At 50.0% G+C, this 16,026-nt stretch overlaps 1 protein-coding gene and 1 long non-coding RNA gene across 5 annotated transcripts in view; both read left to right on the plus strand.

Moving 5' to 3' along the window:
• LOC140189962 (uncharacterized) overlaps nucleotides 1-6,778 on the plus strand; it is a 10,565-nt gene extending 3,787 nt beyond the window's left edge. The window contains exons 2-4 of one of the 2 annotated variants that reach the window (XR_011883516.1): nucleotides 1,966-2,078; nucleotides 4,350-4,727; nucleotides 5,125-6,752. This is a non-coding gene — a long non-coding RNA (uncharacterized lncRNA). Of the gene's footprint in view, nucleotides 1-1,965; nucleotides 4,728-5,124 lie in introns of both variants that reach the window. The other variant, XR_011883515.1, reaches the window with a different exon arrangement.
• A 4,421-nt stretch (nucleotides 6,779-11,199) lies between these two features.
• Nucleotides 11,200-16,026, plus strand: part of u2af2a (U2 small nuclear RNA auxiliary factor 2a) — a 67,122-nt gene continuing 62,295 nt past the window's right edge. For 2 of the 3 annotated variants that reach the window (XM_072246319.1, XM_072246318.1), the window contains exon 1: nucleotides 11,238-11,452. In XM_072246319.1, the coding sequence (XP_072102420.1) occupies nucleotides 11,404-11,452 (49 nt within the window). In that variant the 5' untranslated portion in view covers nucleotides 11,238-11,403. Of the gene's footprint in view, nucleotides 11,453-16,026 lie in introns of all 3 variants that reach the window. The other variant, XM_072246320.1, reaches the window with a different exon arrangement.

The raw sequence follows: 16,026 nt of genomic DNA on the forward strand, positions 1-16,026 counted from the left end.
AAGAAGAAGAAAAAGCTTACGAAAGGTTCAAAAAATTAGGTAATGATAGAGATCTAGAAGATTATAAGGCTATCAGGAAGGAACTTAAGAATGAAATTAAGAGAGCAGGAGGAGCCATGAAAAGGCCTTGGTGAGCAGGATTAAAGAAAACCTCAAGGCATTCTAAAAGTATGTGAAGAGCAAGAGGATAAGACATGAGAGAATAGGACCAATCAAGTGTGACAGTGGAAAAGTGTGTATGGAACCAGAGGAGATAGCAGAGGTACTCAATGAACACTTTGCTGCAGTATTCACTACAGAAAAAGATCTTGGCGATTGTAGGGATGACTTACAGCGGAATGAAAAGCTTGAGCATATATACATTAAGAAAGAGGATGTGCTGGAGCTTTTGGAAAGCATCAGGTTGGATAAGTCACAGGACTGGACAAGATGTACCCCAGCTACTGTGGGAGGCAAGGGAGGAGATTGCTGAGCCTCCCGAGGATTGGAGGGTTGCGGATGTTGTTCCGTTATTCAAGAAAGGGAGTAGAGATAGCCCAGGAAGTTATCGACCAGTCAGTCTTACTTCAGTGGTTGGTAGATTGATGGAAAAGATACTGACAAGCAGGATTTATGAACATTTGGAGAAGCGTATATGATTAGGAATAGTCAGCATGGCTTTGTCAAAGGCAGATCATGCCTTAAGAGCCTGATTGAATTTTTTGAGGATGTGACTAAACACGCTGATGAAGAAAGAGCAGTAGGTGTAGTGTATATGGATTTCAGCAAGGCATTTGATAAGGTACCCCATGCCAGGCTTATTGAGAAGGTAAGGAGGCGTGGGATCCAAGGGGACCTTGCTTTGTGGATCCAGAACTGGCTTGCCAAAGAAGGCAAAGAGTGGGTTGTAGATGGGTCATATTTTGCATGGAGGTCGGTGAATCAGTATCCGTTTGAGGATCCCTACTCTTCGTGATTTTTATAAATGTACTGGATGAGGAAGTGGAGGGATGGGTTAGTAAATTTGCTGATGACATAAAGATTGGGGGTGTTGTGGATAGTGTGGAGGGCTGTCAGAGGTTACAGCAGGACATTGATAGAGATGTAAAACTGGCCTGAGAAATGGCAGATGAGTTCAAGCCAGATAAGTGTGAGGTGGTTCATTTTGGTAGATCAAATATGATGGCATATTTAATGGTAAGTATGTAATATTTAATGGTAAGTAACAGTAAATATGATGGCATAATTAATGGTAAGACTCTTGGCAGTGTGGAGGATCAGAGGGATCTTGGGGTCTGAATCCATAGGACACTCAAGCTGCTGTGCAGGTTGATCCTGTGGTTAAGAAGGCATACGGTGCATTGGGCTTCATCAATCGTGGGATTGAGTTTAAGAGCTGAGAGGTATGTTGCAGCTATATAGGACTGGTCAGACTCCACTTGGAGTGCTGTGCTCATTTCTGGTCACCTCACTACAGGAAGGATGTGGAAGCGTAGAAAGGGTGCAGAGGAGATTTACAAGGATGTTGCCTGATTGGGGAGCATGCCTTCTGAGAATAGGTTGAGTGAACTCTGCCTTTTCTTCTGGGAGGCGCAAGAGGATGAGGTGACCTGATAGAGGTGTATAAGATGATGAGGCATTGATTGTGTGGATAGTCAGAGGCTTTGTCCCAGGGCTGAAGTGGCTAACATGAAAGGGCACAGTTTTACAGTACTTAGAAGTTGGTACAGAGGGGATGTCAGGGGTGAGTTTTTTTTACACAGAGGGTGGTGAGTGTGTGGAACGGGCTGCCGGCGACGGTGGTGGAGATGGAAACGATAGGGTCTTTTAAGAGACTCCTGGATAGGTACATGGAGCTTAGAAAAATAGAGGCTATGGGTAACCCTACGTAATTTCTAAAGTAAATACATGTTTGGCATAGCATTGTGTTCCTAAGGCCCTGTATTGAGCTGTAGGTTTTCTATGTTTCTGTGTTTTTTTTTCTAGGTACTGTAGCATTAGGACTAGAACTGTGAGGATGGGAAACAGCTTCTTCCCCCAGACTGTGAGACTATCGAACTCCCTGACACCACCCAGGTCTCATCACGTATGAAACACTGGTAGCATTATACTGTTTACTCTTTATCCTGGTTGTAAATATGTCTTATATTAACTGTCAATCTTCTGATGGGAGTGCCATGGTTGTTTTTTTCCAAAAGCCTATGAGTAATTAAAAGAACTGCCATATCCAATGTAGAGAAATTGCAAGTACGATCAAGAATCAGGGCAAATCTTGTTTGACTACATCAACAAACTCTCTGCATAACTCAGTCCCTCGAGTCCAGACAACATCCTCATAAATCTCCTCTGCACTCTTTCCAGCACAATGACATCTTTCCTACAGCAGGGAGACCAGAACTGAACGCAATACTCCAAGTGCGGCCTCACCAACATCTTGTACAACTGTAACATAACGTCCCAACTCCTGACTGATGAAGACCAACATGGCAAACGTCTTCTTCACTGCCCTGTCTGCTTGTGGCTCCACATTCAGGGAACCATGTCCTTGTAACCCAGGGTCACACTGTTCTACAACACTCCCCAGGGTCCCTGTCTACATGTGACTCCACTTTCAGGGAATCGTGTCCCTGTACCCCTGGGTCACTCTGTTCTACAACACTCCCCAGGGTGCCTGCTGTTCTGTTGCTTGTTGTGTTTGTGTTGTACTGCCGAGCATTGTGGGTAATGCTGGAAACTTGACGATATTTCTGGGCTGTCTCCACCACATTCTGGGTTGCTAATGCAAATTACACAGTTCACTCTGTTTTTGGATTACAGTACTGTGCAAAAGTCATGGATATATAGGGAGTCTAAGACTTCCACACAGTGCTGACAAATTTTATGTATTACACTTATTACCACCAAAAAAACCAAATTTCATGACATATCTGAGTGATGATAAACCTGACTCTGATGTGGGTTTCTATTGTGGACTGAGTGGAAAGGGCAGGGAGAGGGGAATTATGGTTGGGAAAAGGGGAAGGGTGAGTGGGAAGTACCAGAGAGACATTCTGTAATGACCAATTGTCTGGAATCAAATGCCCTTGGCTGGTGTCTGCAACTGCTCCGCCCCTACCCCTGGTGCTCGTTCTCTGCCACCTGTCCCACACCCCTCCCCCAGCACACCACCATTACCATTCCCAGCATCCTTTGCTCCCACCAGATTTACAAACTTGCTGTCCGCTCCACATTGACGAATACAGTACTGTGCAAAAGTCCCAGGCACCCAGGTATAAACATTTTGCAATGTTACTGTATGTGAGATAAATAAACCTTAAATCTTGGATTCCTACAAAAAGCCGTGGATTTGGTCCCCTCCATCACGGGTAAAGCCCTTCCCACCATTGACCATATCTACACAGAGCACTGTCGCAGCATCCATCATCAGGGAGCCCCGCCAACCAGAACATCCTCTCCTCGTGCTGCTGCCATCAGGAAGGAGGTACAGGAGCCTCAGGACCCACAACACTACAGTCAAGAACAGTTACTATCCCTCATCAATCAGGAAGGGGGTACAGGAGCCTCAGGACCCACAACACTACAGTCAAGAACAGTTACTATCCCTCATCAGTCAGGAAGGGGGTACAGGAGCCTCAGGACCCACAGCACTAGAGTCAAGAACAGTTACTATCCCTCATCAGTCAGGAAGGGGGTACAGAGCCTCAGGACCCACAGCACTAGAGTCAAGAACAGTTACTATCCCTCATCAGTCAGGAAGGGGGTGCAGGAGCCTCAGGGCCCACAGCACTAGAGTCAAGAACAGTTACTATTCCTCGTCAGTCAGGAAGGGGGTACAGGAGCCTCAGGACCCACAGCACTAGAGTCAAGAACAGTTACTATCCCTCATCAGTCAGGAAGGGGGTACAGGAGCCTCAGGACCCACAGCACTAGAGTCAAGAACAGTTACTATCCCTCATCAGTTAGGAAGGGGGTACAGGAGCCTCAGGACCCACAGCACTAGAGTCAAGAACAGTTACTATCCCTCATCAGTCAGGCTTTAGAATCAAGGGGATCCCTTCCCTTGCCCCATCACTGAGATGTTCCCACGACCTATGAACTCGCTTTCAAGGACTCTTCATCTCATGTTCTCGATATTTATTTATTATTTATTTATTTATTACTATTATTTTGTTTTTTTGTATTTGCTTTGTTTATTACCTTCTGTACTCCAGTTGAATGCCCAAGTTGGTAGGTCTTTCATTGATTCTGTTATGGTTTAATTGAGAATGGTTATGGTTTAATTATGGATTGAGTATGCCCGCAGGAAAATGAATCTCAGGTGGCATATACTGTATGTACTTTGATAATAAATTTACTTTGAACCTACCCAGTGCTGGTGTGGATTGGTGGTTATGAGCAACGCTGGGTGCCTTTATGGAAACAGCAATGCCCAAGAATGGAAAAACCTAGAATACGCCCAGTCCATCACAGGAAAAGCCCTCCCCACCAAGAGGAGGAGAGGCAGTCAACATCAGGCATTCCCACCACCCAGTTCATGCTCTCTTCTTGCTGCTGCCATTGGGAAGAAGGTACAGGAGCCTCAGGACTCACACCACAAGGTTCAGAAACAGTTATTACCCCTCAACCTTCAGGCTCTTGAACCAGAGGGGATAACTTCATTCACCTCAACTCTGAACTGCTCCCACACCCTATGGTCTCAGTTTCAAGCTCGCTACAACTCATGTTCTCAGTATTACTTATTTATTACTGTAAGTATTTGTGCATTTTTTTCTTCTGCATATTGGTCGTTTGGCAGTATTTGTGTATGTAGCTTTTCATTGATTCTATGGTATTTCTTTGTTTTCACATGATAAGTTTCTGGTTGCTCCTTTTTTGTTGCTATTTTACATGATTTTGAATCAGGGCGGCCCTGCAGATAACGAACACTGTCCTGCACTGAATATGCCTGGACTCTTTCCATTTTGTATTTTTTCATTCATTTCTTGTTGCCGTTTGTGTGATTTTTTTGCGCGTGGGGGGGGGGTCATGTTTTTCTCCGAACAAGTTCCATGGTTTCCTTTGTTTCGCGACTGTCTGTGACGAAGATGAATTTTAGGGTTGTATACTGCAGCATACTTTGATAATAAATGTTCTTTGAACCTTTAGATGTAAAAGATGGAAGATCATCAGCCGTGTAGGAGGGAAGACTATTGTTGGCCTGAAAGAACTACAGTCTACAAATTAGTGAATTTGAATCCTCTCTACGGTGGAAGTAGACAGACCAATTGTCTTTGTTCTCCCCATGTGCTTGAAGGAATGGAATGGACGCTGCCATTTAGTGAAGCTGCTCTGTAACCTCCATCTTGTGAACTGATTCTTACTCTGGGATAATCTAATCAGAGCACTTGCATGTGGACACAAGGAGTTTCTGCTTTTGACCTGCTAAACAGTGCCAGTGAGGCCAGAATTAGGAAGATTATACAGTTTACCACGTGGCTAAGGAGCTGGTGTGGAGGGAGGGCATGAGATTTTTGGATCATTGGGCTCTCTTCCAGAGAAGGTGTGCTGAAGAGATGATTTGTACCTGAACTGGAGGGGGAATAATATCCTGGCGGGAAGGTTTGTTAACATTGCATGGTGGGATTAAAACTAGAGTTGCAGGGAACCAGAGTGCCAAAACAGTTAGTGGAGAAATTGTGAAGGCAGATGTTGGTAAGACCTCAAAGTCAGTAATTAAAAGGTAAGAAAGGTATGGCCATGTTAATAGGCCCATATTACAGACCACCCAACAGTCCGAGGGATTTAGAGGAACAAATTTGTAAAGAGGTCAGAGACTGTTGCAAGAAACATAAGGTTTTTATAGTAGGTGATTTGAACTTTCCACATATTGATTGGGAATCCCATACTGTAAAAGGACTAGATGGGATAGAGTTTTTCGAATGTGTTCGGAAGTCCCAATGAGAAAGTGTGCGATACTGGATGTGCTATTAGGGAATGAGACAGGGCAGGTGTCAGAAGTTTGTGTAAGGTATCACTTTGCATCCAGTGACCACATTGCCATTAGTTTCAAATAAATATGCAAATAGATAGGTCTGGTCCACAGGTTGAGATTCTAAATTGGAGAAAGGCCAATTTTGATGATGTCAGAAAGGATCTGGTAAGTGTGGATTCTGGCAAAGCTGTACTTGGTAAGTGGGAGCCCTTCTAGAGTGAAGTTTTGAGAGTACAAACCTTTTAAGTACCTGTCAGAATAAAAGATAATGATAACAAGTGTAGGGAACCTGGGTTTTCAAGAGATATTGGGGCGCTGGTTGAGAAAAAAGGAGATGCATAGCAGGTATAGGCAGTCAGGGCCAAATGACCACAAAAAAAAAAACAAATTTCATGCTTATGGAGTATATGAAAGAGAACACTTAAGGAAGAGATCAGGAGGGCTAAAAGAAGGCATGGAGTTGCTCTGGCAGACAAAGTGAAGAAGAATCCGAAGTTGAGCAAAAATAGAAATAAAAAAGTAGTGAGGTAGTGTTCGTGGGTTCAATGTTCATTCAGAAACTGGATGGCAGAGGGGAAGAAGTTGTTCCTGAACCGTTGAGTGTGTGCCTTCAGGTTCCTGTACCTCCTCCCTGATGGTAACAATGAGAAGAGGGCAGGTCTTGGTGATGGTGGTCCTTAATGATACTTTGATAATTAAAGTGCTTTGAATCTTTGTGTTTACTGTACATGCCCACAGGAAAGTGAATCTCAGGATTGCAGATGACGACATGTGTACTTTGATAATAAATTTACTTTGAATTTTGTTTAGATACAAGGAGGGTTTTTCACTCTTCACCCTTTGGGCCAGATGGGACAGTGGAAACTTGGGCCCCTCTGATGTTTCTGGATTTGTATTGTAGAATGAAGTTTATTTTGACTGACATTTGACATGAAAATCTGTCCCAATTCCTGATTTATTCCCTTTCACAGATGCTGTCTGTCTTGCTGAATTCTTTTTAATTTAATGCGATTTAGAGGGATGAGGCTCAGCTGGAAATAGGGGCTTAAAAATGGCAGATGGAGTTTAATGCAGACAAGGGTAAGGTTTTGCACTTTGGAAGGAACAGCCAGGGTAGGTCTTGTAAAGGGCACTGAGGAACATTAGAAAGTTTTTGACAAGAACAGGCCTTTCAGCCCAACAAAGCTTGCCAAATTCCTATACACATAGTGTATTGAAATAACTATTGAGTTTAGATTTGAAAGTCTCTATGGTACTACTCTCAACTACACAACTAGGTAGTTTGTTCACAACTTGCCGTGTAAAGAAATGCTTCCTGATGTTGGTCTGAAATCTCCCTTTAGGTCTTCACCTGTGGCCTCGTGTCTTCCTTGATGGATTAATTTTGGAGTAGCAGCTGGCATCTACTTTACTTATACCCTTAGTGATTCTAATCACTTCTATCATGTTTCCTCTCATTCTACGTCTACTTTGGCGAAAAAGATTTAATTGTTTCAATCTTTCTTCACAGCGCATACCCTGTACACCTGGAATGAGTCTAGTCACTCTTCCCAGGACTCTCTCCAGAGCCTTCACATCCCTCATACAATATGGAAACCAAAATTGTATACAGTATTCAAGGTGTGGTCTCACAAACGCATTATACAGCATAAGGAAAATGTCCCTAGACTTGAACGCCACTGAGCACATTATCTAGCCCAACATTCTATTAGCCTTCCTAATCGCTTCTGTGTATTGTTCAGATGTTAATAGTGATGAGTCTACCAGGATGTCTGAATCCTTCTCATACACTGCACTTTCTCACTCAAAAACCCAATTGTGTATTTAAATCTAATATTTCTATTTTTTATATGTAATACTTTACATTTACTTATATCATATTTGTTTAGATCTAACTGTTGATTCAGTTATCAGCCAGTCCCCCTAATTTTGTGTCATCTGTAAACTTACTAGTCTATTTGTAATGTGTTACCCAAATCATTAATGTAAATTAAAAACAGTGGCCCCAAAACCAATCCCCCAGAACCCCACCGTTAACATCTTCTAGGTGTGAAAATGGTCCTCTCACCATAACGCTTTTTCTGTTCTTGAGCCAATTCTGCACCTACTCACACACCCTGAATCCCTACCTCCTGTAATTTGATTATTAACCTCTTGTGGGGCACCTTGTTAAAAGCCTTCTGAAACACCAAGTAAATGATATCAACCACTCTATTGTTATCAAAAATTCTAGTTGCTTCTTCATAGAACTCCAGCATATTAGAAAAACATGATTTCTCCTTTCTGAACCCATGTTGGTTTTCTGCTAACATGCCCGTTCTTATCTGCTGCTTTTCCATCTAATTCTTTATTATTGTTTCCATTGTCTTGCCTGTGATACGCATTAAGCTTACTGATCTATAGTTACCAGGGTCAGTGCGGTCAACCTTCTTATATACCGGGACAACGTTGGCTCATTTCTAGTCCTTGAGGATTTCACCAGTCTTCAATGACTTTTCAAAAATAGATACAGTAGCATTACAAATGCAGAGATATACAAATATATAATTAGAAAAGAAAGAAAGAATAAAACATAAGGTAGCTCAAGCAAGCTTACAGCAGGGGGTAAAGAAAGTTTTTGGCTCATTGGCCTTCATAGAACCATAGAACATGACAGCACAGAAACAGGCCTTTTGGCCCTTCTTGGCTGTGCCGAACCATTTTTCTGCCTAGTCCCACTGACCTGCACCTGGACCATATCCCTCCATACACCTCTCATCCATGTACCTATCCAATTTTTTCTTAAATGTTAAAAGTGAGCCCGCATTTACCACTTCATCTGGCAGCTCATTCCACACTCCCACCACTCTCTGTGTGAAGAAGCCTCCCCTAATGTTCACTTTAAACTTTTCCCCCCTCACCCTTAACCCATGTCCTCTTTTTTTTTTCTCCCTGAGCCTCAGTGGAAAAAGCCTGCTTGCATTCACTCTATCTATACCCACCGTAATTTTATATACCTCTATCAAATCTCCCCTCATTCTTCTACGCTCCAGGGAATAAAATCCTAACCTATTCAACCTTTCTCTGTAACTGAGTTTCTCAAGTCCCGGCAACATCCTTGTAAACCTTCTCTGCACTCTTTCAACCTTATTTATATCCTTCCTGTAATTTGGTGACCAAAACTGAACACAATTCTCCAGATTCGGCCTCACCAATGCCTTATACAACCTCATCATAACATTCCAACTCTTATACTCAATACTTTGATTTATAAAGGCCAATGTACCAAAAGCTCTCTTTATAACCCTATCTACCTATGACACCACTTCTAGGGAATTTTGTATCTCTATTCCCAGATCCCTCTGTTCTACTGCACTCCTCAGTGCCTTACCATTTACCTTGTAAATTCTACCTTGGTTTGTCCTTCCAACGTGCAATACCTCACACTTGTCTGTATTAAACTCCATCTGCCATTTTTCAGCCCATTTTTCCAGCTGGTCCAAGTCCCTCTGCAGGCTCTGAAAACCTTCCTCACTGTCTACTACACCTCCAATCTTTGTATCATCAGCAAACTTGCTGATCCAATTTACCACATTATCATCCAGATCATTGATATAGATGACAAATAACAATGGACCCAGCACTGATCCCTGTGGCACACCACTAATCACAGGCCCCTACTCAGAGAAGCAATCCTCCACTACCACTCTCTGGCTTCTTCCATTGAGCCAATGTCTAATCCAATTTACCACCTCTCCATGTATACCTAGCGACTGAATCTTCCTAACTAACCTCCCATGTGGGACCTTGTCAAAGGCCTTACTGAAGTCCATGTAGACAATATCCACTGCCTTCCCTTCATCCACTTTCCTGGTAACCTCCTTGAAAAACTCTAATAGATTGGTCAAACATGACCTACCGTGTTGACTCTCCCTAGTAAGATCTGCCTATCCAAGTAGTTGTAGATCCTATCTCTGTGTACTCCTTCCAATAATTTACCTACTACCGACATCAAATTTACTGGCCTATAATTTCCTGGATTACTTTTAGAGCCTTTTTTTTAATACAGTGGCACAACTTGAGCTATCCTCCAATCCTCTGGCACCTCACCCGTAGATGCTGACATTTTAGATATTTCTGCCAGGGCCCCTGCAATTTCAACACTAGTCTCTTTCAAGGTCCGAGGGAATAGCCTGTCAGATCCTGGGGATGAATCTACTCTGATTTGCCTCAAAATAGCTAGCACCTCCTCCTCTTCAACCTGTATAGGTTCATAAGATAAAATTATTGTGTGCAGTTTTGGCCATCTACCTACAGGAAAGATGCAAATAAGGTTAAAAGAGTACAAGGATGTGGCCGGGTCCAGAGGACTTGAGTTATATGGAAAGATTGAATAGGCTGGGACTTTATTCCCTGGAACGCAGATTAGACAGAGGGGTATAGATAGAGGCTTTTTCTACTGAGGTTGGGTGGGACTACAGCAAGAGACAGGTGAAAGATTTAAGGGGAACACGAGGGGAAACTTCTTCACTTGGAGGGTTGTGATAGTGTGGAACGAGCTGCCAGTGCAGAGGGCCACGGTGCCGGTGCAGCTCAATGGGAGTAAAGAGTCCGGCACAGATTAGATGGACCTTCTCTACGCTGTGGTTTTCTATGACTCTGGCAGTTTGTGTGTTTCCAACATCCGCAGAATGTTTTGTGTTTATTCTAGACGCTTCCAGCCGAGACCCCGCTTGCGGCCTACTGAGTGCGCTCAACACAGTCCTCCCAACTCCCGCGGAGGGAACAGGAAAAGATTGATCCTCCAACAACACACACAAAATACTCAGCAACTGAGGAGCATCCACGGCGCAGAAAATGACTAGTTGATGCTTCTGGCCGAGACCATTCATGCAGAATTTCCTGTGTTTATGACCGGAGAACAACTTGTGTACGCAGGCGCAGGAGCCCGGTCCTCCGAACTGCAGCGGCGGGGGGGATGGAGGTGGCGGATCGTCAGCCAACCTTGCGAACAGCGCGCAGGCGCAGATGCCCGGTCCTCCGAACTGCAGCGGCGGGGGGGTGGAGGTGGCGGATCGTCAGCCAACCTTGCGAATAGTGCGCAGGCGCAGGCGCAGGAGCCCGGTCCTCCGAACTGCAGCGGCGGTGGAGGTGGCGGATCGTCAGCCAACCTTGCGAATAGCGCGCAGGCGCAGATGCCCGGTCCTCCGAACTGCAGCGACGGGGGGGGGTGGCGGTGGTGGATCCTCAGCCAACCTTGCGAATAGCGCGCAGGCGCAGGAGCCCGGTCCTCCGATCCGGCGGATTGGCGGGGCGCGCATGCGCCCAACAGCCCCCCCTCCCGTCGAGCACGCCGAGGAATCGCCGAGAAGGAAGGCGGGTGGCCCGGCCGGGGAAGCCGGATCGAGTGTGTGAGCGAGCGGCTGCTGGCAGTGAGCCCCGGGCCCCCCTTCCCTCCCTACTACCGCTTCGCCATGTCCGAGTTCGACGAGTTCGAGAAGCAGCTTCACGAGAATCGCCAGGGTGAGTGTGAGCGGGTGCAGGCCGCGGAGCTACCCGCACTCGAGGCCCCGGCTTCTGCGGCCTAGCTGGCGTGTGTGGGGGGTTGGTGAAGGGTGAGATCCGGCTTTCGGCCTACTACCTCCCTTGTAGGGTGACTCCTTCTTCCACTCACAGCCTTCGACCCCTCCCCGAGGGGTCTCATAGGCCCCAGGCTTTCGGGCCTGCAGGCCCTGGGCTCTTTTGTGCCAAGCACGAGGGGGAAGGACTCTGGATGGGATGGTGGCGGGATTGGAGGTGGGAGGGATTGCAGATGGGCTGGAGAGAAGGGTGGTGGGGAGTGGAGGATGGAGAGGGGAAGTGGAGGTGTGGAGGAAGCAGGATGTGGAAGAGATGGAGAGGGAGGGGATGTATTGGAGGTGGAGAAGGCATGGGATGGAAATTAGGTGGGAGGGAGCATACGTAGGTAGGGAGGGCATGGGATGGAACGAAGGTGGGGAAGGAGGGAAAGTGGAAATGGGATGCGAGAGGGAGTCGAAGTGGGGCGGAGGTGGGAGTAGATGGGAGCAGGACTGAGAAGCGAGCATGTTGTGGATGGTGAGGGTTGCTGCCTTCTTGAGGGATTGCCTTTTGAAGATGTATTCGAAGGTGTTGAGAGTTGTGGCCGTGATGGAGCTGGCTGAGACTACCACACACTCAGCCTCCTGCGATCTTTTGCAATGGAGCCTGCAGACCAGGCGATGATGCTCTCCGCTGTACCTTTGTAGCTAGAGTCTTTAGCGTATCTAATCTCATCAATCTCCCAATGTGATAAAGGGGAAATGGACTGGGGAAGGAAATAGGGGGACGAATCTGAGGAGGAAAGGGTAGGTTCTTTTTTGCAGTGGTGGAATTGGAAAATGAGAATGAAATGGGAATGGAGGGGATTGGGTTGGAGAAAGAGAATGAATGGGATGAGGAGGATGACATTGGGGAGTAGGGAAGGCTTGGGCAGGAGAGGATCGGAGTTCAGCTTCAGAGTAATTGGGGAGGAGTAAGAATGCGGAGGGTGAATTGAGGTAGGTTAGCAGAGCATGTGAAGGATGGGAGGGCAGAGAAAATGGGAAAAGAACCAAACAACTGATGAAAGACCTCATTAGAGTGGAGGTGGAGAGCATGATTCGCATGGTAGGGTAGTCAAGGACCAGAAGATACAGCCTCAGAATAAAGGGACGTGCGTTTACAATAGAGGTGAGGAGGAATTTCTTCAACCAGAGGGGTGGTGAATCTCTGGAATTTGTTGCTACATATGGCTGTGGGGACTAAGTCATTTGGTATATTTAAGGTGGATATTGAAATGTTCCTGAATAATCAGGGTGTCAAAGGTTACAAAGAGAAGGCAGGAGATGAGGTTGAGCTATGATGGATTGGTGGGGCAGACTCGATGGGTCAAATGGCCCAATTCTGCTCGTTTGTCCAAAGGAAAGTGAAGGTAATGGTGCTGGTGCGAAAATTAGGGGAAGAATTGCCCAGGAAACGGGGAACAGAGTGGGAAGTGTGTGCACTGTGCAAGGAGTGACAACTGGAAGAAAGGGAGGAGTGGTGGTGATTGGGACAGGAGAGATGGGGAAGGAAATAGGGAGGGAAGGGGAGAAGGGGTGGTTGTATCACGGCCAGCGATATCTCCTCCCATTTCCTCATCAACTCACCTTCATCCTCTACGGCTATCTTTCTACAATAACAATTCTACTTGCGTTTGCCTGTGTATCATTTCAGCGACCCAATGTCATTCTCTCCAGCTGTCCTCCAGTATTAGTGGTCAGTATGTACACTCTTCCCCAGCCTTTTCTCACTTGCCCCATTCTCCTGCGTGTGTATCTGTCTCGCTGTCCCCGTCTCTGCCCCCCCGCTCTCCCCGTCTCTGCCCCCCCCGCTCTCCCCGTCTCTGCCCCCCCCGCTCTCCCCGTCTCTGCCCCCCCGCTCTCCCCGTCTCTGCCCCCCCGCTCTCCCCGTCTCTGCCCCCCCGCTCTCCCCGTCTCTGCCCCCCCGCTCTCCCCGTCTCTGCCCCCCCGCTCTCCCCGTCTCTGCCCCCCCGCTCTCCCCGTCTCTGCCCCCCCGCTCTCCCCGTCTCTGCCCCCCCGCTCTCCCCGTCTCTGCCCCCCCGCTCTCCCCGTCTCTGCCCCCCCGCTCTCCCCGTCTCTGCCCCCCCGCTCTCCCCGTCTCTGCCCCCCCGCTCTCCCCGTCTCTGCCCCCCCGCTCTCCCCGTCTCTGCCCCCCCGCTCTCCCCGTCTCTGCCCCCCCGCTCTCCCCGTCTCTGCCCCCCCGCTCTCCCCGTCTCTGCCCCCCCGCTCTCCCCGTCTCTGCCCCCCCGCTCTCCCCGTCTCTGCCCCCCCGCTCTCCCCGTCTCTGCCCCCCCGCTCTCCCCGTCTCTGCCCCCCCGCTCTCCCCGTCTCTGCCCCCCCGCTCTCCCCGTCTCTGCCCCCCCCGCTCTCCCCGTCTCTGCCCCCCCCCGCTCTCCCCGTCTCTGCCCCCCCGCTCTCCCCGTCTCTGCCCCCCCGCTCTCCCCGTCTCTGCCCCCCCGCTCTCCCCGTCTCTGCCCCCCCCGCTCTCCCCGTCTCTGCCCCCCCCGCTCTCCCCGTCTCTGCCCCCCCCCGCTCTCCCCGTCTCTGCCCCCCCCGCTCTCCCCGTCTCTGCCCCCCCGCTCTCCCCGTCTCTGCCCCCCCGCTCTCCCCGTCTCTGCCCCCCGCTCTCCCCGTCTCTGCCCCCCCCGCTCTCCCAGTCTCTGACCCCACCCGCTCTCTCCATCTCTAGCCCTCTGCCCCTTCCGCTACCCGTCTCTACCTCTGCTCTCCCCGTCTCTGCCCCCCGCTCTCCCCGTCTCTGCCCCCCCGCTCTCCCCGTCTCTGCCCCCCCCACTCTCCCCGTCTCTGCCACCCCCGCTCTCCCCGTCTCTGCCCCCCCGCTCTCCCCATTGCTCCCTCCCTCTCTCTCCAGCCCGTCGCTCCCTCGCTCTCTCCCCAGCCCGTCGCTCCCTCGCTCTCTCCCCAGCCCGTCGCTCCCTCGCTCTCTCCCCAGCCCGTCGCTCCCTCGCTCTCTCCCCAGCCCGTCGCTCCCTCGCTCTCTCCCCAGCCCGTCGCTCCCTCGCTCTCTCCCCAGCCCGTCGCTCCCTCGCTCTCTCCCCAGCCCGTCGCTCCCTCGCTCTCTCCCCAGCCCGTCGCTCCCTCGCTCTCTCCCCAGCCCGTCGCTCCCTCCCTCTCTCCCCAGGCCGTCGCTCCCTCCCTCTCTCTCCAGGCCGTCGCTCCCTCCCTCTCTCTCCAGGCCGTCGCTCCCTCCCTCTCTCTCCAGGCCGTCGCTCCCTCCCTCTCTCTCCAGCCCGTCGCTCCCTCGCTCTCTCTCCGACCCTCTCTCCCTCGCTCTCTCTCCGACCCTCTCTCCCTCGCTCTCTCTCCGACCCTCTCTCCCTCGCTCTCTCTCCGACCCTCTCTCCCTCGCTCTCTCTCCGACCCTCTCTCCCTCGCTCTCTCTCCGACCCTCTCTCCCTCGCTCTCTCTCCGACCCTCTCTCCCTCGCTCTCTCTCCGACCCTCTCTCCCTCGCTCTCTCTCCGACCCTCTCTCCCTCGCTCTCTCTCCGACCCTCTCTCCCTCGCTCTCTCTCCGACCCTCTCTCCCTCGCTCTCTCTCCGACCCTCTCTCCCTCGCTCTCTCTCCGACCCTCTCTCCCTCGCTCTCTCTCCGACCCTCTCTCCCTCGCTCTCTCTCCGACCCTCTCTCTCTCCGACCCTCTCTCTCTCCGACCCTCTCTCTCTCCGACCCTCTCTCTCTCCGACCCTCTCTCCCTCGCTCTCTCTCCGACCCTCTCTCCCTCTCTCCCTCGCTCTCTCTCCGACCCTCTCTCCCTCGCTCTCTCTCCGACCCTCTCTCCCTCGCTCTCTCTCCGACCCTCTCTCCCTCGCTCTCTCTCCGACCCTCTCTCCCTCGCTCTCTCTCCGACCCTCTCTCCCTCGCTCTCTCTCCGACCCTCTCTCTCTCCGACCCTCTCTCTCTCCGACCCTCTCTCCCTCGCTGTCTCTCCGACCCTCTCTCCCTCTCTCCCTCGCTCTCTCTCCGACCCTCTCTCCCTCGCTCTCTCTCCGACCCTCTCTCCCTCGCTCTCTCTCCGACCCTCTCTCTCTCCGACCCTCTCTCTCTCCGACCCTCTCTCCCTCGCTCTCTCTCCGACCCTCTCTCCCTCGCTCTCTCTCCGACCCTCTCTCCCTCGCTCTCTCTCCGACCCTCTCTCCCTCGCTCTCTCTCCGACCCTCTCTCCCTCGCTCTCTCTCCGACCCTCTCTCCCTCCCTCTCTCTCCGACCCTCTCTCCCTCCCTCTCTCTCCAGACCGTCTCTCCCTCCCTCTCTCTCCAGACCGTCTCTCCCTCCCTCTCTCTCCAGACCGTCTCTCCCTCCCTCCCTCTCCAGACCGTCTCTCCCTCCCTCCCTCTCCAGACCGTCTCTCCCTCCCTCCCTCTCCAGACAGTCTCTCCCTCCCTCCCTCTCCAGACCGTCTCTCCCTCCCTCCCTCCCTCTCCAGACCGTCTCTCCCTCCCTCTCTCTCCAGACCGTCTCTCCCTCCCTCTCTCTC

Source organism: Mobula birostris, chromosome 29 (assembly GCF_030028105.1).
Source record: "Mobula birostris isolate sMobBir1 chromosome 29, sMobBir1.hap1, whole genome shotgun sequence".
NCBI lineage: Eukaryota > Metazoa > Chordata > Chondrichthyes > Myliobatiformes > Myliobatidae > Mobula > Mobula birostris.